Genomic DNA, 25,539 nt, shown 5'->3' with positions numbered 1-25,539 from the left:
GGTGTGTGTGTGTGTGTGTGTGTGTGTGTGTACCGGTGGGGGTGGGCGTTGTGTGTACCTCGACGTCTCCCTGGTCGTCGCCGCAGCAGGCTCACAGCCCCCGTCCTTCCACTTCGCCCGCAAGGCCCAATCCACCAATAGGAACCTTTGTCAGGACTATCCAATCCGGACCGAGGCTGTCTACTCCACGAGCCAATCAGCTGTCAGTCCCAGCGGTTTGAACTGAGAGGCCGAGCGGGAACCGTTAGTGGTGCGCGACCTAGAGACTCAATTCCAGACATCGAAAGGGATAGCTGTAGGGAGATACGCCGAGACGGACTTCCACACGCTGAGAGGTTTACACTGACTCCGGCACTAGCCCAACCCGCACCCTCCTCCGAGTCCCGCCCAGAAGCGGCAGGACCAGGCCACTCGCCCGGAATGACTACCAAGGAGAATTGGGACCCACAGCGGCTCGGGAGCAGTAAGAGGGTGAGGAAGGAAGGGGACGATGGGTGCAAAGGGGAATTGAGGGAGCGGTGGGAGAAATGAGGGGAGGGCTGGGAAGTTTGGGGAGGTGGGGTGTAGCTAGAACGCAGTGGAGTAAGGGAGGGGATGGGGTTGGAGAGGAGTGTTGAGTGGGATTTGTCGGTGAGCGGGAGAGGATCCGAGCTACCAAATGAGTCTATCATAAGTGCGGATACTTTTTTTTATGACTCTTTTCCTCCTCCCACAGCCATTTACTCCGAATAGGTTGTGTAGTCCAAAGCCTTGTCTGAAAAAGCAGCTGAGTGGATCCTCCATTCCTGTATCACCGACCACCATCTTCTCAAAAAACATGTCCAAAGTTGCTACTGTGGTACCACAAGCAACAGGTACAGTAGTATATTTATCTGCATCATCACCCAAATATTCACCGACTCTATAAGCTACTCGAACCTGAGTAAATTCACATAGGATTTAGTGATACTGGGTATTTTCACATAAGACCTCAATTTTCTTTCCATTGCACAGTTCTCTCCTACTCCTACTATGTGCCATTTGCCAGTATTGGAATGATTTACAAATTGATATTCAAACTGTTTGTGTAGCTTATGGATGCATCCTTATTGGACATTAAGGCCTGGAGTAAAACTTGAACTTGCAGCTTCAAGCTCAGAGATTGGAATGTCACCCACTGCCCAACAAATTGTTTCCCCAGAGTGCTATCTTTGTCAGGAAGATTCTTGTAACATGAGCATTGCCTTGGAGGGAGTACAATGTACGTTTGCAAGAATGATATCTGGCAAAAGGTACTATCTATCTCAGATTTAAAACTTACAACTGATTGTATCTAGTGCCCTTTGTGGAGAAAAGAGTTCCAAACATCTACCACCATTTGTGTATAGAAATGCTTCCTAGCATCACTTCTGAATGATCTAGCCTTATTTCTCAGACTATGCCCCTTATTCTAAAATCCTTAATCAGTGGAAGTAGTTTATCTTCTGTCTGTGTCTGTTAATAACTTGAAAACTTTGCTCAGATCACCATTAACCTTTTAAATTCTACATCGGATCATCCTGTTACCTCAATGTTCTAGATCAGATCACCCCCTTAATCTTTTTAAATTATACAAATTAGGTCTGTTTTCTCTAGAATTCAGAAGTTTAAGAGGTGATCTGATCAAAGTCTTCAAGATCTTAATAAGAAAAGATGGTAGACAAAGAAACTATTTCCTGTGATTTTGAGATTCTAGAATGAGGGAGCATAGTCTGAGAACTAGGGCCAGACTGTTTAGGAGAGATGTTAGGAAGCTGTTCTACACACAGAAGATATTCCATGTGCCATCTCCTTTCATGAACTCTGCTTCCTTTAATCTCTTTTAGCATTTTTGACTTGATCCTGCTTTGAATAGATCAAACAGTCTAATTTCATTCTTGCAAAATGAATGACCAAAATTCAGTCATGCTTGTTGGGAAATGTTGGCACTTCAATGGCGTTTGGAAATGCAGAGTATTGTTTTCCAGTTTGCAATAGGCAAATGATCCTTTTGGAACCTAATTCTAATTTCTGAGATGATATCAGATGTAGTACACTGTGCCTATGGATGATGTATATATGGACTTTCAGAAAGGCTGTTAATACAGATGCAGATATGGAAATAACTGCCCTATTGTCTTGGTTAGGAAGTATTGACAGAGTAGGTATGTACTCAATTTAGCAGGATATGATGTATGCTATATCCCTGAATCCTATGGTAGGATCTCATATTTAAAATTACTTGGAAGTGAGAGCTGTACATTGAGGTTTGTAAGTTAGGTGGCACGGTAAGTGATGCAGATAAGAGAAAAGAGTTGCAAAAGGACATTAATAGATACTTTCGCATAAGGCTGGAACTCCATTGATGTTGACTGAAGACAAAGTAGAACATTGTGACAATGCAGCTGAATCCCAAGCTGAACTTTTTCACTGGATCTTTGAAATAAGATGAAAGTGAGAGTATAAGATGCTACCAACTAACTAATCAGAATTTAAATGTCTCTTGCAATCATACATATAGTAAAAGACTATTAAGAGCATGGTTGGGTCTGATTTAGATACCAAAATGGATATCTCTACTTGGGGCAAACAGCATGGCTGAAGTACTATCTGATTATCTTGCGTATGTTTGCCAAAGAAGAGTGCCAAAGTTATAGTAAAACTTAATTTAAATACATGTTGGTCTGTTTAACCTCTAATCTGAAAAATTGTAGAAGCATACAATCGTTACAGCACAGAAGGAGGCCATTTGGCTTGGGCTGGCCTTGTGAAGGAGCGATTCATCTGGTGCCGTTCTGTACAGCCCTGCAATTTTCTTTTCTCTTCTGTTTTGCAGTTGAACCTGAGTGTGTTGTGGAGGCAGGTAGTGCCTTCCAGATCCTAACTACTTACTGTGTGAAAAGTTGTTCTTTTCTCCTGTCTCAATTGTCTTTTTCAAATCCGCATAAATAATGTCCTCTAATTCTCAATATATCCACTGATGGGACCAGCTGCTCCCTTTCTATTCTGTCCAGGCCGCATGAAATTTGAGCGTCTCTATCAAGGCTCTCTGCAGCTTTTTTTCCTTCACCAAGGATAAAAGCCACAGCTTCTCCAATTAATTCATGCAGCTGAAGTTCCTCATCTTGGGAACTCTCTCTAATTCCTTCATATGCTTCTAATGGGTGGTGCCCAGTACAAGGAGTGATAGACCATTGGAGGCTAAGCCAGTGATTTATATAAGTTTATTATAACTACCTTTTTGTACTCTATGTCCCTGTTTTAGAAGTGTCACAATTCCATATGGCTTTTTTAACTGCGCTCAACCTGCATTGCCACTTTCAATGATTTGTGCTGTGTTCCTGCACCCTCTTTAGAATTCTATAACTATATTGAACTGCATCGCCTCATTCTTCCGATAGAGAAATGCAGTGTTTATTTCAAAGTTAAGTTTCATCTGCCACTTGACTGCCCATTCGGTCAAGCTGTCTTTCCTTTTATTTAAAGAAGGATGTAAACATGTTGGCAGTTCAGAGAAGGTTTACTAGGCTAATACTTGATACAGGTGAGTTGTCTTGTGTGGGAAAAGTTGGACAAGCAAACTTTGTATCTCCTGAAGTTCAGACTAGGAGGTGACTTAATTGAAACACAAGATCTAAAGGGTGTTGAGATGGGAAGGAGGTTCCCTCTTATGGGAGAATCAAGAGCTACAAGGTAAGCTTATTTTTTTTTTAAAAAAAAAATGTTGCCAATTAGGGCAAATGTAACTTTTTTCCTCAGTCTTGAAGTTGTTGAAAGCAAAATCTTGAGTGTTTTGTGGGCAGAAATAAATTCTTAACCTTTCACCCCTTGCTGGATATCAGCAGTAAATAGGAATGTAAATTTGAGGCTGCAATCAGGTCAGCCAGGTATTACTAAATGGTGCAGCAGGCTTGAGATGCTGGACGGCATACTGCTACTCCATGTTTGTATGTATATATTTCTGTGATTTAATTCACTTTTGAATAATATGCATGATTATGGGAAAGAGTTGGTGAATGGTACTAAGTTTTTTTTTGTTAAATATGAAAGCAAAGTGTTGCGAGATCTGCTATAAAATCAAAGCGCTGGAGAATCTGAGTCTGGCAGCATCTTGGGGGTGGGGAGAGAGAGAGAGAGGGACAGACAGTTGACATTTCAAGTCCAATATGTCTTGTTTGGAACTCAGCAAATTACGCTCATTGAGAGTTGGTACAAATAAGAAGGACTGGATAGCCATCTTATGAACTGTAACAATTGTGCAATTCTGTACATTATCCTCACAATTATAGTACTTCCAAAGTTGGCAATTTGAGTCCAAAATTGGCTTATTGGTAGGAGACAAAGGAGTGATAGGTTGTTTGTTTGACTGGAAACCTGTGTCCATTGGCCTGCTACAACAATCAATGCTGTGTCCCGTATCATTCACAATACACAAAACAATAAAAGGTTGGTTGAGTGAGTGAGCAAGGAGGTCTTCAGTTACCGGAGCCTTTAGATGGATTGGTCAGATGGGTTGATCAGTGGCAGGTGGAATTTAACCCTGACAAATGTGAAGTGATGCACTTTGGAAGAATTAACAAGGTAAGGGAGTACTTCATGAATGGCATGACACTAGAAAATCAGATTTTGGGATGATTGCCCACAGATCCCTGAAGGTGGCAGAACAGTTAATAGGGTTGTTAAGAAGGCATATGGACATTTGCCTTTATCAGTTGTGGCATAGGTTATAAGAGCAGGGAGTTATCTTGGAGCTGTAAAGTTGCTTAGGTCACAACTGGAATGCTGTGTGCAACTCTGGTCACCATACTATAGGAAAGACGCGATTGCACTGGATTTGGTACAGAGGAGATTCACCAGGATATTTGCTGAATGGAGCAATTTAGATACGAAGAGAAGCTGGGTAAGCTCAAGTTGTCTTCAGAATAGAGAAGGTTGAGAGGGGGCCTGATTTTTGAGGTATATAAAATAATGAGGCACATCGATGGAAAGCAACTATTCTAGTTAGTTGAAAGGTCAATAACAAGGGGACCAAACGCTAAGGTGAAAGACAGGACACTTAGAGGTGATTTGAGGAAAGATTTTTCCACACAAAGGATGGTAGTAATTTAAAATGCATTGTCTGGGAGGGTAATTGAGGCAGGAAGCATCACAGCCTTTTTAATAAAAAGTACTTGGCCCATAGACATTAAGGGCATATCCGAGTACTGGAAAGTAGGGCTACTGTGGATTTAGTAATTTTGGTCAGTACAGACTCGATGGGCCAAAGGGCCTCTGTACTCTGATTTGTCATGCTCAAATTCTGAAATTGTGCCCATATGCACAAGGCTAGGTTGCTAATTTTAAATCAGAAAGTAAGGGTCCTGATATTGTTGCCAGGGAAACAAATTGTTTATTAGCTTTCTTCGGTTCTGGTGCATTTGCTGTCCTCGGCCAATTTTGTGTTGCTACTGTCCCAACTTTGCTCCCAAGTGTTACATGGCACTTCAGTAAATGCTCTTTGGAAATCCATCCACACAATATCAACCACATTACCCTCCTCCACCTCTGTTACCTCATCAAAAGACTCCAAGTTAATGATGGAATGCTTGCCGATAACTAACAAAGCTGTGCTAGTTTTTGTTGACTAATCTGCTTGCCATAATTGTAACTGTTAGAATCTTCCCTATCACTGGGGTTAAACTGACCTGTGATATTTTGCAATTATCCAGTCCTCTGCTATCAATGCTATATTCTTCCCAAAAAATGCAGTAAAGTGCCACATTTGCTGAAGTCTCTTGGCTCATAACTGAGACTGCAGGATAAATATTCTTCTTAAGCAGTCTTTTGATAGTGATTTTCTTCCATTTTGAAGCTGTAGACACTGTGACTAAGTAGTCCCAAGCTGGATCAACACCCTGCCACATGGTGGGCAGGTGGTGTTTGAAGGAGGGTTGGATGGATTGCTTGGGTTTTGTATATTGTTTCTGTTGGGCTTAACTGTTCTGTACGTTACCACATATGCAAGACAAGTCACCTTAGAATAATGAGATCGATGAGACCAATTAGCCCAGTCTTTTATGCAAGTGTTGTTACTTTAATAATCTATCATGAGAGTCTTGAATACAGGTTTTTTGATTATTTATTTGTGTACTCAAGGGAGTTTGTTCAATGGCTAACCTGAGTAACCCCAAAGAATACTGGATACGGCAGTATCTTTAGACAAATTTTTGCCATATGGGCATCTACTAATTCAAATTCATTAAAAAAAATTAAGAAACATGGCCATTCTAGGTCATAGGCTAATATTGTTTTAATGTCTTCTCTTTCGTTCTGTCAAGTATCACTTAGCCTGGCATTGTTTTGCATATCCCTTCTCAGTGTCTCTCACCTCCCTGCCTCTGAACCTCTTCTAGCTCCGGTCCCCCTCTGGAACGTTTTGATAGCAATAACTGTTGTTTACAGACTCTAGCAGACTTTATCCTCTGAAGCACAAAGTTCATTAACTGAAGTCTGCTCTTTTCTTTAACCTTTTACAGTCTAATTTCACTGTAAAATGTGTGTTGTCCCATCTCTTTTAAAAAGAAATACAACACTGCCAACCAACCCACAACCTTCTTGTGTACAAAAAATGTAGTCAGAAATTGAATCTATCTTGACGCCAACTGATGCCATCATTTTTGAGTTTGTCAATTGCTATAAGGTGATCAAGAACTTTGAGCTTGTTGCTTGCTGTGCAGTTTCAGTCACCACATGAAGCCTTGGTATGGATCACACAAGGGACTCTGGTTTGGTGGACTGACTGGAGTGGTTGGGATTGCACCCCACCTTAGATAGGAAGATCACAGGAAGCATTGGTAAATGTGTTCAAAATCAAGACTGGTTTTGATGGGTGATTACTGCGAGGTGCTTTGTGAACCATGGGTGTTGGATATTGTCACCCTACAATCTGAAGGCAAGTCTTCTGATAACATCAGACCCCCAATTTACTACAGAGATGTGGATTCTGAGCTTCTTAGCAGATTACAAATCCGGCTCTGTCCACTCTTCCATGGAACAAAGGCAATAAGACATACGAGCAGAATTAGGCCATCTGGCCCATCGAGATTGCTTCCCCCATTCGATTTATGGCTGATCTGTTTCCCAACCCCCATTCTCCTGCCTTCTCCCTGTAACTCTTGATCTCCTTACTGATTAAGAACCTATCAATCCCTGTCTTAAAGATGCTCAATGATTTGGCCTCCACAGCCTCCTGTGACAAGGAGTTCCACAGACAGCACCATCTGGCTGAAGAATATAACCCTCGTCTCAGTGTTAATGGATTGTTACTTCAGTCTGAGGCTGTGATCTCGGGTTCTAGTCTCTCCTACTAGAAGAAACCTCTTCTCCATGTCTGTTAGGCCAGTCAGTATTTTAAGTTTCAACGAGATCCCCCAACCCTTGTAGACTCGGAGCACAGAGCCAGAGTCCACAACTGCTTCTCATGTGACAAGCCCTTCGTTCCCGGGATGATTGTTGTGAATTCATCTGGATTCCCTTCAATGCCAGCACATCCTTCATCAGATATGGGGCCCAAAACTGCACTCGGTATTCCAAATGTGGTCTAAGCAGAGCCTTGTATCCTCAGCAGTACGTCACTGCACTTGTATTCTAGTCCTCTTGAAATGAATGCTAGTATTGCATTTGCTTTCCTTACTTGGATATTTCTAGTTCTTTTACCTGATCTCCTTGCCACATCAGTGATACCTATCAATTTCAGTCTGAGTTACCTCTTCTTTTTTTTTTTGTATACTGTTCACATTTAAGTACAGCACCCTCAGCCCACTAAACTCCACCCCCTTCCACACATACACACACAAGTTGTCCCCTCATCTGATGTACCTGAAGTTAGATTCCTGACCCTTTCCATATTCTGTCCTGTAACTTGTTGTGGAAACTTTACTAACCTCTCCTGACGGCCGTGTACCCCTCCCAAAAAAAACTAGTTTTCAAAGTCCTCATGACTGTCCTATTTAGCCTTTTCACTTGGATCCTGGTCCTAGACTGGTTCAGGTGGAGTCCATCCTAATAGTACAGTTCCTTGCTGTCTCAATACTATGCCAGTGCCCAAGATATCCCTATAATGCAACATCTTCCACTTAAGTTAAAGAAGGTTAGATTTTTGAAATTAAACTTGTGACAATCCATGGGTGGATGACCTAGTGCAATTTTTTCCTCTTTAAAAAAAAAAAAAAATATATAAAATGTTGCATGGAAAATCAAGTTGTGTTTTTGATCTTTTCTGTAGCACTGGGATCTGGAGTTCAAAGAGTACTGGCAGAACCAGAAAACCAGCAGTTAGTTAAGTGAGTAACTTTTTTGTTTTGTTTGTTCACTGAATTCTGTTTCTTTGAGAGAGCTGTGATTAATATCTGATTCTGTATTCACCTTTAGTTATTGAACAAGGGTTACTGTACATCAAAAAGCAAATAAGTTGGCTGTTGCTTGTTTCAGGATGTTCACAAGTTTTTGTTTTCTCTTTATTCATTAACGGGATGAGACCATCGCTGGCTAGGCAGCATTTATTGTCCATCCCGGTATGTGCGACTGGTGTCACATGTAGGCCAGACCAGGTAAGGATGGCAGTATCCTTCCCCAAAAGACATTAGTGAACCAAATGGGTTTTTCTGACAATCGGCAATGAATTCATGGTCATCATTAGATTCTTAATTCCAGATATTTTATTGAATTCAAATTCCACCATCTGCAGTGGTGGAATTTAAACCTGGGTCCCCAGAACGTTATCTGAGTCTCTGAATTAACAGTCCAGTGATAATACAACGAGGCCATCACCTCCCCATCTGAGGAGGGAAGTTCTGAGGAAGGGTCACCGGACCCAAAATGTTAACTGATTTTTTTTTTTTTTTCTTAACAGATGTTGCCAGACCTGTTGGAGCTTTTCCAGCAACTTCTGTTTTTATTTCCTCCCCATCTGTTTCCTGTGATGCATCATACTTGAGATCATGTACAATATAATCTTTAATACAGAGACCAAAACCACAGTAGTTGTGGTTTATTTTTCCAGCAGGCAGTGTTTTGAGTAACGATTCAGTAGTGGGACCCCAGGCTAGTTTTTCTGCCCTTAAGTCAAAACTGCAGAGACTAAATGACACTGCTTGATGAAGATGGTCTTTGCACGTTGACTCACCTATGTAATACTTTCAACAACAGGGAGCTGTTGGCTTTGCCTAGACCATCCTAAGATAAGGCATTGTGTAGTAGATGAATCTAAATGTGATGGGATAAGTTGTAACTGAAGTCAGTTACTTGGATCATTTCCAGCAGTCTGAAGTGACAAATGATGCAGATGGTGAGAATTCTCATTACATTCCAATTGAAGACAAATAATGACATTTGAAAGATACAGGCAACCTTTGTAGGTCAGGTTTTGCAGAAAAAGAAGCTGCAACTGATTAGCTGTGGCAGTGCGTATGTATTATGTTGTGTAATATAACATCTGAGGTCCATCGAAATCTCTATTTTAAATGCCACAAATCTACTTCTGAATAATCCGGGATTAAAATCCTTCAAAGGCAGGAATTGTATTTTAAATTTGCTTTATCCCAGGTCTGAGTCTTTGATTTTTACTTTTAAGTAGTAATCTGAGTTCCACATTAAATAAATGTCTTTGAAATCAGAAACTGGTCCATCGATGATTTTGACATTGGACGTCCTCTTGGAAAAGGCAAATTTGGAAATGTGTACATGGCTCGTGAACGGGAAACAAAGTTTATCCTGGCACTGAAAGTGCTTTTCAAGTCTCACCTTGAGAAAGAAAATGTTGAGCATCAGCTCCGAAGAGAAATTGAAATTCAGTCCCATCTCAAGTAAGTTGGTTTGTTTTCAAATAAATTACCCGTCTTTTTGTTGCCTAGATGTTTTGTCCTGTCTAGAGAAATAACGTTCAGTATTTAATTTATAAAATCCTTTTTTCCACATAGGAGGATGCCATTCAGCCTCTTAAGCCTGTTCTGCCATTGCTGATCTATACCATAACTCCATTTACTTTTCAGTTGACCAGCCTCAACACTTTTTGCAGCAGTGGGAAAGAGAATTAGGGTCCAGGGCAGGCACCATTACAGCAAATAATTCTGGACCATTCCCTTTGGGTCTTTATTATAGACTTCAAACAGACATAAAATTTTGTCTCTGTGTATGTTATTTTCTGTTCCTGGCCGTGTAATTATCTGACAATGCCCTCATTCCACAGCCACAGCTATGTGAGAAAACAAAATCACACTACTGATATCGTGACTTGGTTTTTCTATAAAATTGCTAAGTATTTTGTTTGCATCTGAATATATAAATCACCCCCCACGCTAAAGTCAGCCAAAAAATGGTTCTGCCCAAATCCAGACATGAAGCCCTGAGTAAACTTTGTTCCAATTAGCCGTATGGGAACAAAAGGTTTCTGATCTGTGGCATTTGGTCATTTCATTGCTAACAGCATCCTATGTGCATCATCTTTTAAATTTCAGGCATCCGAACATCTTGAGGCTTTACAACTATTTCTTTGATCGAACAAGAATTTACTTAATGTTAGAATTTGCTCCTCGTGGAGAGTTGTACAAAGAGCTGCAGAAACGAGGCTGCTTCAGTGAACAACAGAGTGCTACTGTGAGTGAACATGAATAAATATACATTGCAAACTGTAAAGTTTGTGTTTTTGGCATTTTGTATTTCTGTTGTTTCCCTGTGTTTTGCCCCTCAGTAGTGCCAGTTATTCAGTTGCAGGGATGTTGAGCGTCAGTGGTCAGAAGTGAATATTTTGTGTGTTTACGGACAGACCTGGAGTAGGTCTTTGCATCCTGAAGTGTCTAACTTGCAACAGCAGATTTTAATGTTAAATTTGGTGTGAAACTTAGAAATGTAGACACAAGGAGTATGAGTAGGGCATTTGATCCCTTGAGCCTGCTCTGCCATTCATTGTAATCATGGCTGCAACTATGTGCTAGCTTTCTTTCTTTCATGTGAAAGAACCCCAAGTCCCTCTTTGAATTGTAGCTTTTCTCCACTTAAGTAATGATCTGTTCTTTTGTTCTACCTTCCGAAATGAACAACTTCACATTTTCCTACATCATACTCCATTTTACCAGCTTCTTGCTCCATTTATCAACTTAGTTGTCTCTCTCAAAGCTGTTTGTATCCCTCTCACAGCCTACCTTTAAACCTATTTTTGCCATCTGCAAATTTAGCTATAGTACATTCACTTCCTTCTTTCAAGTCATTAATATTTGTGGTCCCTGCATCTGATTCCTATGGAATCCCACTGGTCACTAGTCACCAATCTGAAAAAGAACTGCTTATCCATACTTGCTGTTTCCTGCCCATTAGCTAATTAGCCCATTCTCTATTCTGTATCAATATACTACCAGCAACACCCATGGGTCTTAACTTTTATGACTTAATCTTTGTGTGAGGTACTTTGAGTGCCTTCAAATACAACACATCTACTGATTTCCCCTCTATCCACTCTGAATGTTCAAAGTATCTTCCACCATAATGAATGATGCAAAATTATCTGTTTTAACTCCTCTGCCATTTCCTTGTTTCCCAAAACCATCTCCACAGATTCATTTTCTAAATGGCTTTTGTTCACTTTGACCCCTTTCTTTCTTTTACATATTTAAAGAAGCTTCTTTAGTGTCCGTTTTAATATTCCTCTCTAGTTTGGTCTTGTTTTTTTTCTGTCTAGTCTATCTTTGTAGCCCTCTACTGGATTCTCAATTTTATCCCAGTCTTCAGGGCTATCACTGACTTTGATTTCCTTTCTTCTTAACTCTCTCCTTTCTTGGTTAGCCATAATTGATTTATCTCAGAATCTTTGCTCCTTACTGGGATGAGAGTCATGAATTACCTCCTTAAATGTCTACTACTGTCATTGCTGCTAATTTATCTGCCCTGTTCACTTTAGCTAACTGTAATCTCATTTCATTGTAATTCTCTCTATTTAAGTTAAGCATACTCGTCTCTGGCCCAAATTTCTCACTGTCAAACTGAATACTATATTCATTATGTTATGCTACTTTCTTTACTTGGGGTCATTATTGACCCTACCTCATTACCAGATCCAAGATAGCCTACTCCCTGGTTAGCTTCATGACCATTGTTCTAGGAAACTACCTTTAATATACTCTGAATTCTTTATTTATAGCCATCCTTACCACTTTTGATCAGTATGAAGATCAAAGTCACTAATTGTTCTATTGTTCTTACATGCTCTTATTATCAATATTTTTACATATTTTCCTACAGAGCAGCTACTGTTTTGGGGGTCTGTACACCAGTCCTACGTTGCCTTTTCCTGACTATTTCTTACCTCTTCTCAAACGGAGTCAGTACTGATGTCAGTGTCCCATAAATTCAACCCACTTCTCCCACACCACTCTGAGCCATGCATTTACTTCCATATCATGCAGGTGCAACACATTGCCTAGCCCTGTATTTTTATTTTATTTACTTAGTTCTTAACTTGTTTTTTTATTTCTTACTAGTCTTTTGGTTTTAATCTGCAAATATTTCTCCCATTTTAACTTCCATCTGAAAGTAACCTAAAATGGTCAAATTAGTAGCTATTACCAACCAATAACCTTAAGTTTTCCTGCGTCCATGTCATTCTTAGCTTTGTACTGGGCCCCTGCATCTGGATTTCAATTTATCCTGTTAAAAGACCTTACAAACTGAGACCCAAGAAAGGAAAATCATCTCTTCCCTCTGTACCAAATTCCCATGCTGCTCCAAAATCCCTTGAGTATACACTCACTCGGGCTGTGCCTCACTCTAGAGGTGATCTCTCCTTCCTCATTATGCAAACCTTCCTTCTTAGCTTTTTACACACTGCTTCTGCTTGTAACTTTTCCCATTTTAATTTTTTTATTGTTGTGCCAGAGCTTTAACTCACTTATTCACTGATTATGAACCATCTCCCTCATGTCAATTAATTTCCATATGGTGGCTAAATTAATCATGACTAATGTTAGTGCAGTTGATCTGCCTTGTTCCTGACAATAACCTGGCTATTTTATAAAGGGTTTATTTCACTTTGGAAGAACAGAAAGTGGATTGATACTGAATCTGTTTTTGTTTCTTTGAATATTGCAGTACATGTTGGAACTGGCCGATGCATTACTTTATTGTCATTTAAAGAAGGTGATTCATAGAGACATCAAACCGGAGAATCTACTACTTGGTCTGCGTGGGGAATTGAAAATAGCTGACTTTGGCTGGTCTGTGCATGCTCCTTCATCCAGGTTTGAGAATTGTCATTTATTACGTTACCGCTTTGCAAATGTACAAGAAATCTCTGGTCACTTTCATGTCCAGTGACAAGACTGGTGTTCCTCCTGAGGCTGTATGAATGTGTAGCCTTGCAGTGATTGGAAATGTACTAGATAGGGAGCAGGCATTTTGTATGCATGCGATGTTTCTTTTGTGTTGTATACATATTTAGGTATCTTAAAGGACCTGCACAGTATAACTAGCTAGGGAACGAGATTCAAATATCTTGCAAGAGAGGGGAATAAATATGTTGTACTTACTCGTGGATTAATGTTGGTAAAACCAAGAACACTTCGTCTGGCTCATAGCAACATCTCCATGAGGGTGGAAGTCCTTGCCCTATTTGAAACTGAGCCGAGTTCCTATCCTACATCTGATTTAAGAACATAAGAACTAGGAGCAGGAGTAGGCCGTCTGGCCCTTTGAGCCTGCTCCGCCATTCAATAAGATCATGGCTGATCTTTTCATGGACTCGGATCCACTTGCCCGCGTTCTCACCGTATCCCTTAATTCCTTTATTGTTCAAAAAAATCTACTTTTTTTTAAAAAACGTTTACTGAAGTAGCATCAACTACTTCACTGGGCAAGGAATCCCATAGATTAACAACCCTCTGGGTGAAGAAATTCCTTCTCAATTCAGTCCTGAATCTGCTCCCTCTAATCTGTAATCTAATTTGTCACCTAAAGCAACCTCTATCTCTGTCTTACACGCACCGTACGACTGTACCATCCATCACTACCTACAGTCTCGACTTATTTAGATCACAACTGTTTGTTCATACTCAAACCTGCATGACCATTATTCCTGTAAGTTTTGAATCTTGATCAAAGGCCACAGATCCAAAAGTTCAACGTCATTATTCTCTGCAGTTGCTGCTCGACCTGCTGAATATTTTCAGCAGCATTTTCTAGTTGTGATTCCCAGGAACTGTGGTTTTTCTCTTTCCCATTTTTTTGTGCTGGTCAAGCTCCGCAAGGCTCCTATATCTCTATGAATGATTGAAAGATGTGCATCCTTGTTCAGTTCTCTAAGGGTTTTTTTTTCTGCCATACTGCGATGTCTTCTGAGTATACACAGACCTACTTGTTCTCTACCCCATTGTTTGGCAGTTTGATGAGGAGTTACATGCTCACTGCCAGGAACTCCCTCAAAATCCCTGTCTTATAATTCTCCTTCCCTGCTTTTTATGTGACTTCACTTTCCCTCTTGCTTGGTGCCTGTAGTGTGATGGTAATCCTGGATAGGAGTTTAATATCAAATCTAATGAAATACATTGTTAAAGGTCATATTTGAAGCTTTTGTTGCCCAGCATGTGGTTTAATCTAAAAAGAGCGATAGATGTGAGAAAAACCATCTTTACCAGTAACCCCTATCAATGATTGAAAACTGACAAATAGCAGTATTCAGACATTTGATTTTACTTGCTCTATTGTCAGGGTTAATAAGCTGATCCTAGGTTTTGTCTGACCTTTTTTATTTGATCAATAAATCAAATCCCTGCAGAAGAAAGACTTTATGCGGCACTTTGGATTACCTGCCTCCAGAGATGGTGGAAGGGCGGTTGCATGATGAAAAAGTAGACTTATGGTGCCTGGGCATTCTATGCTACGAATTCCTGGTAGGACACCCTCCATTTGAATCATCATCTCACCAAGAGACCTACAGGAAAATCTGTAAGGTAATCAGCTGTCAATTGAGTTATGATTGAAGATTTTAATAATTTTGGCTGATCTGTACATCAGCCAAAATGTCTAATGACATATTTGGAACACTACTGGTCTAAATAGTAATGGTAACTGTCTTATTAATTCACCAGTAAGAACGTGTTCTTTGGGTGTGTTGTTTACAAGTCTGGTATTGATGTATCTCCAACTAGTCCTCAAACAGAATCCAATAACCAACACATGAATTTTTTTTCAGGTTGAAATCCATTTTCCATCCAGCATGTCAGATGGTGCCAAGAGTCTGATCAGCCAGTTGCTTCGACATAATCCAGTCCTAAGACTTCCCCTTAAGGGAGTGATGGAACATCCATGGGTGAAAGCCAATGCCCGGAGGCTCCTTCCACCAGAATGTACAACCAGCGGAGAGAATGGAGGATCTCACTAACTTGTATACAAGCCATGTAATTAGCAATCTTGTGTAAATATACAACCTTTTATACTTAATTTTTGTACTTCATGTCTTTTCTCTACCCTTAATCCTCCCTTGATGTGGTTTCAGCTGTTTATCTTCTCAACTTGGAGCTGACCTTAGAATGTAGTATTGATATATCGATATTCATAGAAAAGCTTCAGTCACTTGATACACAGATCTTGAATATTGCTGAAGATTTAGCTTATACTCATTAGGACAAATTTTAAACAATCTCCAATTTATACTACATGAAAAAAGTGTCAATTGTTGACCAGTTTCTTGTCAGCACCCTTTCAAGAAATGATTTGGTTCTTGTTTCAAGTTCAGGTTTTAATATTTTTTCTTGAGTTCTTTATTGTAAATCATGTTCTCCATACTGGTATTCAATCTGTTTTGTGTTGCTTTAGTGTAAATGACAGTGACTGGTTCTGAAGCAACTCTAATGTATGTGAAACATGTATTTGTTGGTTCAAGGGAGCTGACTGAGCTCTGCCAGATTCAATTACTTTGAGTTGTTTCTTTTTGCTGCATTCAGCCATTATATAAACTTTGCAAACTGCCTCTGAAGTTATTCAGAAAGCATTATAATATTTTTTAGGCAACAGTGTCTGTGGCACTTCCTTGTGAAAACAGATGCCATATTCTAACAGTCATGAACTTCCTGCTGTTTACTTGCAAATAAAAGTATCCTGAAATTACTTCCCTTTGTCAATGGAAATATGTGCATGTCAATGTGGTAGATCAGTTTACAAAAAAATGAACTTATGGAGTAGGTGATAATATGCATCTGTTACATCAGCTGTTCTGAATGACAAAAGCTCAAAATTAATGTTTGCATTCTGTTTCCAAACTAACCCTATAAACGGCACTCCATTTCTCAGTCTTCTAGTAGACCTCTTAGGAGGTTAACAACTCAACTTTAAGGATAGATTGTCCTGCTAGTTCATGAAGATTTAAATAGAAGCAAATAACTGGAGGAATTCAAGCAAGTCTTGCAGCATCTGTGAGGAGAGAGAGAGGGGAATTGATGTTTCAAGTTCCTGGGCTTTCAACTCTCATAATTTAGTTTTAAAAGTTTCTACATATTATTATTTCATACCTTTAACATGTAACTAAGGCTCTTCACAAATTTACACAGCTACTTGTTCAGAAGCAGGTATTTAGCAGCATCCTTAAAAAAAAGAGGTAAAGGTTTGGGATGACTGTTTGGGACTTTGCATTAGAAAATAGATTTTAAAACAAAAACTACAAATGAATTCAATATGCTGGAAGGGCTGGTGGATATTGGGATGGTAAGGCTATGGTGGGATTTAAATTGAGGATAAGTCATATTCTGTGACTGGTAGTGAGACAGAATTAGGGAAAACCTGGATTTCAGCAAATGACTAAAGGAATGTAGAAACCTGAGTAAACCATCTAGCAGCAGCCCCTCCAACATTCTGTTACAACCTTCCCTGTTTTACCATTCAAACAGATCGTGATCGATTTGATTCTTAATCCGGTTTACATAACCTGATTGCATTTCCCTTAATAGGATTGTGTAGCAGACAGGGCCATTCAGCCCAGAGTGAGTAGCTAATCTTCTAAAGACTAATCTAGTTAGTTTCAGTGGATGCTCTTTCTACCTCTTGCTCTAATTTATCCGATTCCATTTTGAAAATGGCTATTGAACCAACAAGCCTGTTAGACATCCTGAATCCCCACCATTACCTATTAGTTTTTTTTTTCTGTATCTGAACCCACTCATCCCTGGAACGATAAAACCTAGAGTTGGACTCGTTCTTGGATCAATCGAGCAAATCTCTTAACTCAAAAGTCACTGGATTTCAATTTGTTTTTGTTTGTGGAATCTTATTGCTAGAAGACAGAATTCCAGCAGGCAGAGACACATCCTTGGACTTGATCCCTTAAGAAGTGATTATGTATTTAAAAGGCTTCAAATAAATTTTTCATAGGGGAACGCTGAAGTAGTTTATGGCATATTTTTGTTATATTGTTGAGAGCTTACTTTATCAAAAATATTTTTAAGAACTGACACTGCTTTGAGGTGACATTTCACTAAAAGACAGTTCAGGAGACAATTTTTTTTTTTCTGCAAGCTAGGTGAATAAGACCAAGATCCTAAAATGATTCTAGAATCTGGTCCACACAATCATGAGGCAGAGGCAGAACTAGACAGTGTAAAATTCACAGGCTGATTAGCATTAAATGTTACAAATTTCAAAGTAAATGGTTGAAGCAATGCCAATTAAAAAGAAAATCCTGGTCCATCCATAGGAAGATCCCTTTGTTAGAAAGGCAACCAAAGAATACTGCATTGCAAGTTCAGAAGGAGCTGCAGATGTAGTGGCAAGATCCCAAACATAAAAATCATTTAGTTTGCATGAAGTGATTTATTAATCTATACATTACTCTATCAACACACTTTTACTCCAGCAGCTTTTATTTTAAACACTTTCTTCATAAGGACACCTTCAGTATAGTTAAATTGGTTACATTTTAAATCTGTAAACAGAACTGTACATCCACACTTGCACAGGACACTAATAGCTTGTGTTGCTAAGATATGACTTTTTTTAACAAAGTGCCCTTGGAACTTCTTACTGGGAGACATTGGCAGTTAAAATGTGGTTTCACCACTGGACTAAGTAAATACAGACGTGCTATTATCCAGGGAAACTGCACATGAATGTTCCAATAATAGACAAGGGAACACATGACGCATATTACCCTTTACCTCTTGTACTGTACTTATAGTTGCCAAGAATGAGATATTGCTAAACCAGCTATGGCTGATCAAAGCTTTAAAGTCAATTTATGTAATATACACACACACAAAAAAAAAAATCTGTGGAGAGCATCCACTGGTTTCACTAACCAGTCAGATCACACATACACCATGTTTAAATCAGAGCTGTAATGGAAAGGATTGAAGTGCCATGCTCTTAATACTGTACCATATTTCTATTTAAAGCAAGCACCAAGGAAGTTATGTTGAATTTAATTTTTAAAGGCTTAAAGGAAAAGTTCACATATACAAGTTTAAAACAATGCACTTTTTTCCCCCCTTGAATGCACAGCCATCGTCAACAAATGTTTTCTGGGGAGAACTAAATGTCTTCCTGCTCAAAAACAAAAGTTACTGGAAAAGCTCAGCAGGTCTGGCAGCATCTGTGAAGAGAAATCAGAGTTAATGTTTCGGGACCAGCAACGCTTCCTCAGGTCAACGGACCCGAAACATTAACTCTGATTTCTCTTCACAGATGCTGCCAGACCTGCTGAGCTTTTCCAGTAACTTTTGTTTTTGTTTCTGATTTACAGCATTTTTGGTTCTTTTGGCTTTTATTTAACCTTCCTGTTCAAAATGGGTTTGAAATTGCAAACCACTTTTCACATTGTCTCCAGTTCCTTTCACCTCTCCCAGATCAGCACATCATGATTCAAAAAATATTATGGACATCCTCACTTTTTTCTGCAATCCCTGCTGCCAATGTGCTCTGCTGTGAACACAATGAAATACTTAGTCATTTCTAAATGTTACCAATATGCATTTTAAAATGCCATCCTGTGCCATGGATCTTTTAACAATACAATTCTGGAATACCTTAGCCCAGACTGCAAATTCAATGCAATGCATAAACAGCTGTTCACAGGTCGAGATGCGAAGTCATCCACTCTCCCAGTACTGCAGTCACTTTCCTCATTGTGGCCTGTTCAAATTGTAGTTTAGGGCATGGAAATCAGTGTGTACAGAATCCAAGGCCAGTCATCAGTCAAAGTGCAAACTTTAATCACCTGAACTCTCTTTAAATGTGGTCAGATGACAGTGTTGAAAACCTAAATTGTCATCTTCTTACATATACATCAGGAAGCCAATGAGAATATAAAATCTGCAGGGCAGTCCAAGTCTTCTGATCTGATTACTCCAAGCCTCCAGGTTCACCCTTCAAAGATAGTAAAGGAAGGGCTAAATCAAGCGAGATCACATCATTTTATACTCCATCCTAAAATGATACCCTCGGAAAAACCAGCTGAACAACAATCGTGTATGCTGAATAAGAATTCAACTGGTAATATTTAGTTCCAATATTAATTGAGTGTATTTGTTTGCAAATGTATTAAATCTTAAGAATTAAAGTCAACAAACTTAGTCAACCAAAATTATTGTTTTTAAATCATTAAAAATCTGGTTCAATTGCTTCTGTCCGTACAAAGCAAGTCAGCAATTTTTAGTCATTGAAAATTAGTTAACTAGGTACTTTTCTCCCCAAATCTTTTTAAAACTGGCAAGGACAACAAGTACAATAAATACAAATTCAAATGAAACATTGTCTGCTAGTGGAAGGAGCTGGCAGTATGCGAGAAGGTGAGCAGATTCTAGAGTTAGTACCATTCGTAAAACAAAACTGGCTAAACCAAATGTTCACACTTTTCTCAGTACTAAACATTGAACCTTCACAAGTAAAAGCATGAGCTGAAGGTTTATGACTGTCTAATGCTGCTTTAGTGAATGTACATGAAACACACAAGAAAGAACTAAATGGTATAAATAGAAGAGCAATAGATTAGACATGTTTACTCCAGCAAGACTGGGAATTCTTGAATCAGTGATTTTCAAAGTTTACGCACGGCATACACTCAGTGATCCTTTCTCATCATATGAGTTAAATTTAAAACTTTAGTGTTCCTCTGTTGCAATGTCATGAATTGGGAATCTAACTGCAGTCAGGCGCCCTGTACAAAGTCAATCTAGAAACATTTACACCTCAATTACTACGTTCTATTAATCCATAGGTTCTGATCCTTCTGAGTTAAATAAGAATTAACATGTTTCTACAAAGACAAGTGTCTGGTTGAGTAAAAACTATTGTAGCCTCAATCTCCAGGGTTTAATGTCATGTCTCTGGGAGTTGATTAATATCTGTCAGTTTTGTGTCGTTCAGGATCACACGGACATTATCCAGTGAGTCCGCCTGGCGAATCCGCTCCAACTGCACCTATTAGAGGTAATGAAAAGAAAACAAATATCGGTAATTGTCCACCAATGACAGACTTCTTTAAAACCATGGCCAAAACGTAAATGAATGCAGTCACTTATTCTATTACTTTGGGATCTGGAGAAAAAGTGTGAATAGATACTTCTGAATTTTCATTTCAACACAGTAAAGATACAGAAGGAAATAAATCATAAACACATTATACTTATAGTTTACAACAAAAAAAAAGCTAGCTTAGCAGCAGAGTCTCTCACCCTGTTGAGTAAAAGTCAAGAAAGGAGAGGGACTGTAGGGTTGAAAAGAATAAAATATCAACAATTAGGAGACCATTCAGATGCTGTCTTGGGTTTCAACACAAAGGAAACTGCACAAATTAAGTTAGCACAGCTGGGGACAAGGTGACAAGCACTCAAATCATTAAGACTGACATATTTCTGGTTTACAATTCTTAATTTAAAATTCCTCATGAAACACCCGAGTATTAGATGTCTCGCTTAGATGCAGTGTACAATATTCAAGGCTAGAAGATGGAACTGATTTATCCCACGTACAGCCTCAGCTCAGATCTAGCTCATTTCTACCCCACCATTTAATGGTAATGAGTAAAGATTCCTTACCTGTAATGTCTGGGATAGTTTGACAAAATCTCTTTGTACTTGTTCACTGACGTCAAGCTCAGTCTGTAACCTCTGACCTTTATTCTTCTCTTCATACAGCAATTGTTCTAAGCTGGTCTGAAACAGAAATGGAAAGAATTCTTGTCTCATTACAGCTCTAAGTACTATCACTCTGTGCATTTCTGAATTATTCTCACTGGTCAGCCCTGGCTGTCCGAGTCCCAGACAGTGTTATTTTATTTAGGTTTTGTATCTGAGTGAATTCAATGTGTTCACAGAATCCTCTTACTATAGTATTTAAATGACACTTTTTAAAAAAAATTATAGAATAATTGCACTTTGGGTGGTACAATTCTTCATCGCCAGTGCTAAACAAATTGATTAAACAGCAAAAAGACAACAGATGCTTGGCAGTAGATAACCCTAAACAGCTATAGTACAAAATAAGATGTGTAATATTTTTATACAACAGTCTACAAAAGTGCACTCTTTCACAGAACGTGCTTCTGTGCTGTAGATATCTATATCAGTCAAGCCTCAACAGTGGTATTTTCCCCAGAATCAGATGTCTGGGACAGGAGCCCATAGTTCAAGCTGACATTCCAGTGCAGTAGAGGGGGTGGGATGCACCCTTGGAGGTGTCAATTATCATTGAATCTTTCCATTCCAACAAAGACGACAAAAGATGTCTGATCGAAAAGTTAGTTACCCCTTAACAACACTACTAAAACCTCTTACGCAAATTGTTCACCACATTTGATGAGCAATACCATTTGTTGTCAAATGTTTTGGTCTTGAAGCTTTGAAAAGGGCAAAGTCTGACACCACCACCACACCCCCAACCAATACAGAATGCTCTGCCATTAAGATCATCAGTCCATCTGCTACTTGTTCATTTAAGTGTAAGACTATGAGCATTCAAACCTTTGGCCAATTATAAGTCACTGGAGTGATTTTCCTAAATTAGTTAATTCCACTGACCACAGCTGAGAAACATGTACCCCTTAATTCACACTTGTGGATTTAGAAGAATGGAGATATATGATCACAGTGTCTACAGTCTGATAAGTGATTCATATCTCATTACTTCACATACAAACACTCTCCAACCTGCAACTAGATCATGCATACTGATCAGTTATAATCTGAAACTGCTTAATCTAAATCTCCCAAGGCTAGCTGCCCACCTGCTGGTGTATGACTGGAAACTGAAACAGAATAGGAAAGAACTTGTATTTACATAATATCCCTAGGTCATATGCTGCCCAGTCTTTTTTGAAGAGTAGCAACCGAGGAGCTACACTAGAGTGTCAGTTTGGATTTCACACTCAACCTTCTGAGCAGGGCATGAACCCAGAATCTTTTGGTTTAGAAGTTAGGGAGTCACTGTGTCATAGTGGACATGCACTAGCACATTTAAGATATATTCTACGTAAAAAAAACATTAAAATACATTAATGATTCTACTTGCTTCATTAAAGGTTACACGTTGGCTGTGAAGTTCTTGCAGGTGATTAAATACACAATCCCTAACATGAATAGAGTTGTAGTCCTAACACAAGAGCATTACTTGTTAATATGTGTACTACTGGTTTCCACCAACTGATGGTGCTTCTATCCACAAAAAAGTAGGATATATCCAATCAGAATCCCTACAATGTGGAAGCAGGTCATTTGGTCCATCGGGTCCACTGACCCTCTAAACAGCATCCCATCCACACCCACCCCTTACCGTATAACCCTGCATTTCCCATGGCTAATCCACCTAATCTACACATCCCTGAACACCATGGGCAATTTAGTTTGGCCAATCCACCCAATCTGCACATCTTTGTACTGTGGGAGGAAAACCATGCAGACACGGAAAATGTGCAAACTCAACACAGACAGTTGCCAGAGGGTCGAATTGAACCCAGGTCATTGGCGTCGTGCCGTAACCACTGTGCCACTGTAATCCAACAAATTTCTGCTCCATCGATGTTCCCTCAATCTTTATCGTGTCATTAAGGGGTTCTTGTGGCATTGTGTTAGTGTCCCTGCCTCTAGGCCAGGAGGCCCAGGTTCAGGACCCACCTGCTCCGCAGGTGCTAAGTAACATCTCTGAACAGGCTGATATAGAAAATATGAACATGTCATTTACAGTGTTAGCAAGTTGCATTTAGTTGCTCAGTTAGGTTCCATCAGGGCCACTGGGCTCCTGATTTCATGGCAGCTTGGGTCCAAACATGGATGGAAGAGCTGAACTCCAGAAGTGAGGTGAGAGCAACTGCCTCAACATCAAGGCAGCATTCAAATCAGCGTGGCATCAAAGTCCCCTAGCAAAACTCAAAGTCAATGGGAATCAGGGAGGGAAAACTCTCCGCTGATTGGAGTGATATATGGCACAAAAGATGATTGTGGTTGTTGGAGGTCAGTCATCAGCTCCAGGCCATCTCTGCAGGAGTTCCTCAGGGTAGTGTCCCAGGCTCAACCATCTTTAGAAGCTTCATCAATGACCTTTGCTCCATCATAGATCACTGATGACTTTACACAATGTTCAGCACCATTTCTGACTCCTCAGATACTGAAGCAATCCATGTATATATTAGTAAAAACTGGACAATATCCAGGCTTGGACTGATCAGTTGCAAGTCATATTTCCATCACACAATTGTCAGTCAGTGATTAACTCCAAAAGACAGAATACAACCATATCTGAAACCCCTATAAAACATCCTGGACCAGACTTTCTAATATTGTGACTATAACAGCAGGTAGGAGGCTAGGAATTCTGCAGCAAATAACTTACCTCCAGTCTCCCCAAAGCCTGTTCACCATCTGCAAGGCACAAGTCAGGAATATGATGGAATACTTTCCAATTATCTGGAAGAGCGCAATTTCAACAACACTCAAGACTTTCATCATCATCCAGGACAAAGCAAAGCAATCTGTTTGATCAGCACCCCATTCACCATCTTCAATATTTGCTCCCTCCTCCAATGACACACAGTGGCAGTATTGTGCACCAAGTACAAGATGCATTACAGCACTCACATAGCCTCCTTTGCCAGCATCTCCAAACCCACAATCTCCATCACCTAGAAGGACAAGGGATAGATACATACAGTAGATATATGGGAACACCACCACCACCTGCAAGTTCCCTTCCAAGTGACACACCATCCTGCTTCAATACTATATTGCTGTTCCTTCAGTTGTTCCTGGAAATTGCCTCCCTAACCTGGGTGTCCACAGAGTACAGCAGTTCAAGAAGGCAGCTCAACACCATCTCCTCCAGGACAATTCAGGCAACAAACGTTGGGCTTGTCAGTAACACCCATATCCCATGGGAGGACTTTAAAAATCCCAAAATACCAACGTTTCCAGTTTGCTGCAATACATTTGAGCATAAAGGATTGAAACTACACCAAAATATCTAATCATAAGTTGGATTGAGAAATTCTAGGAATAAGAGATAGAAGTCTATTTCAAAATGTTTCTGAACTAAGCAACAAACCAGTAGGAATCAACTCACCAAAAGTACTCTCGGCCAGAGATTGGCCCGAATCCATAAATGAAAAAATATTTCAGAGTATTAAATAAAAAATATTTAAATAAAGAATTGCATTGAAGACTAAAATGCATCTAATTTGCTAAAGCATAGCGTTGTTACAAATCAATCTGTTCTATCTACTAGCTGCAGAGTCTTTATAAAGAAAGAGAAATAGAAGAAAGTGGTTCCAGCAGGATGGTATCTTAAGTAATTGAAAATAAAAGCTCAATTTTACATTGATCATTCAGCTAGAATCCATGTGGCAATGACAACATGGAGTATACCTCTCATGTCATCAAATACCATCATGGGATTTTTATGATCACCTGATGGAGAAAACACGGCCTTAGTTTAACATCTCACCTAAAAGATGCCATCTCTGTTAGTGTGGCACTCCCTCAGTACTGCACTGGAGCAAGTAAGGGTGCGAGTGGTGGCCGGTAGCAAAACAGCCGGCCAGAGGTCAGCAAAAGTGGAGAAGAGGTGTGTGCAAAGGGATTAATATAGAGAATACAAAGGGATTTAGGAGACCTGCATATTTTCCTTGCCATAAGTCAGGACATGTAAAAGCAAATTGTTGGAAGTAGAAATGTAAACTGGTGGGTGCAACAAGAACACTTAGGGAGCCTTCAGAAAAGTCAGCACCTGTAAAGGAAACGGATTTAAACTAGCGACATTGGTGCAAATAACAGGAATTTCCACAAGGTGAGCTGCATGAGAAAGTGAGACTTAGAGAAAACACATACATCAATCTTTTAACATAGAAGAAAGATAGAGATGCTAATAATTACAAGAGGTTTATAATTGAAGGGTAAATAACTTTATTTTGTCCAAAAACAAGCCTAAAAAAGGTTATTATTGTGGGAGATACTGGTTCAGTTCACAACTTACTATTAGCGAAGGATTTGAATCTTTCTCCAGAAAGTTCATGGAATCATTGTATATTAAATATCACGTTGAGAGAAA

General features: G+C 39.5%; 2 protein-coding genes across 4 annotated transcripts in view; one reads left to right on the top strand and one right to left on the bottom strand.

The window, feature by feature from the left end:
• Positions 1-213: 213 nt before the first annotated feature.
• On the top strand, positions 214-16,125 carry LOC109936916 (aurora kinase C-like). The gene is made up of 8 exons (XM_020535526.2): positions 214-471; positions 716-854; positions 8,261-8,318; positions 9,651-9,839; positions 10,491-10,629; positions 13,114-13,262; positions 14,795-14,969; positions 15,212-16,125. Exons 1-8 carry the CDS (start codon positions 421-423, stop codon positions 15,398-15,400), a joined length of 1,089 nt encoding a protein of 362 aa, XP_020391115.1. The 5' UTR covers positions 214-420; the 3' UTR covers positions 15,401-16,125.
• Positions 16,126-17,852: 1,727 nt separating this feature from the next.
• The window catches only part of rabep1 (rabaptin, RAB GTPase binding effector protein 1), a 71,013-nt gene continuing 63,326 nt past the window's right edge, over positions 17,853-25,539 (bottom strand). For 2 of the 3 annotated variants that reach the window (XM_048612527.1, XM_048612528.1), the window contains 2 exons: positions 21,042-21,158; positions 17,853-20,424 (listed from right to left, as the gene is read on the bottom strand). In XM_048612527.1, the coding sequence (XP_048468484.1) occupies positions 20,323-20,424; positions 21,042-21,158 (219 nt within the window). In that variant the 3' untranslated portion in view covers positions 17,853-20,322. Of the gene's footprint in view, positions 20,425-21,041; positions 21,159-23,829; positions 23,859-25,539 lie in introns of those variants that run through there. The other variant, XM_048612529.1, reaches the window with a different exon arrangement.

This window comes from Rhincodon typus, chromosome 26, assembly GCF_021869965.1.
Source record: "Rhincodon typus isolate 14 chromosome 26, sRhiTyp1.1, whole genome shotgun sequence".
In the NCBI taxonomy this organism is placed as follows: domain Eukaryota; kingdom Metazoa; phylum Chordata; class Chondrichthyes; order Orectolobiformes; family Rhincodontidae; genus Rhincodon; species Rhincodon typus.
The sequence above is the reverse complement of the archived record's forward strand: the minus strand, read 5'-3'. Positions and strand labels throughout refer to the sequence as shown.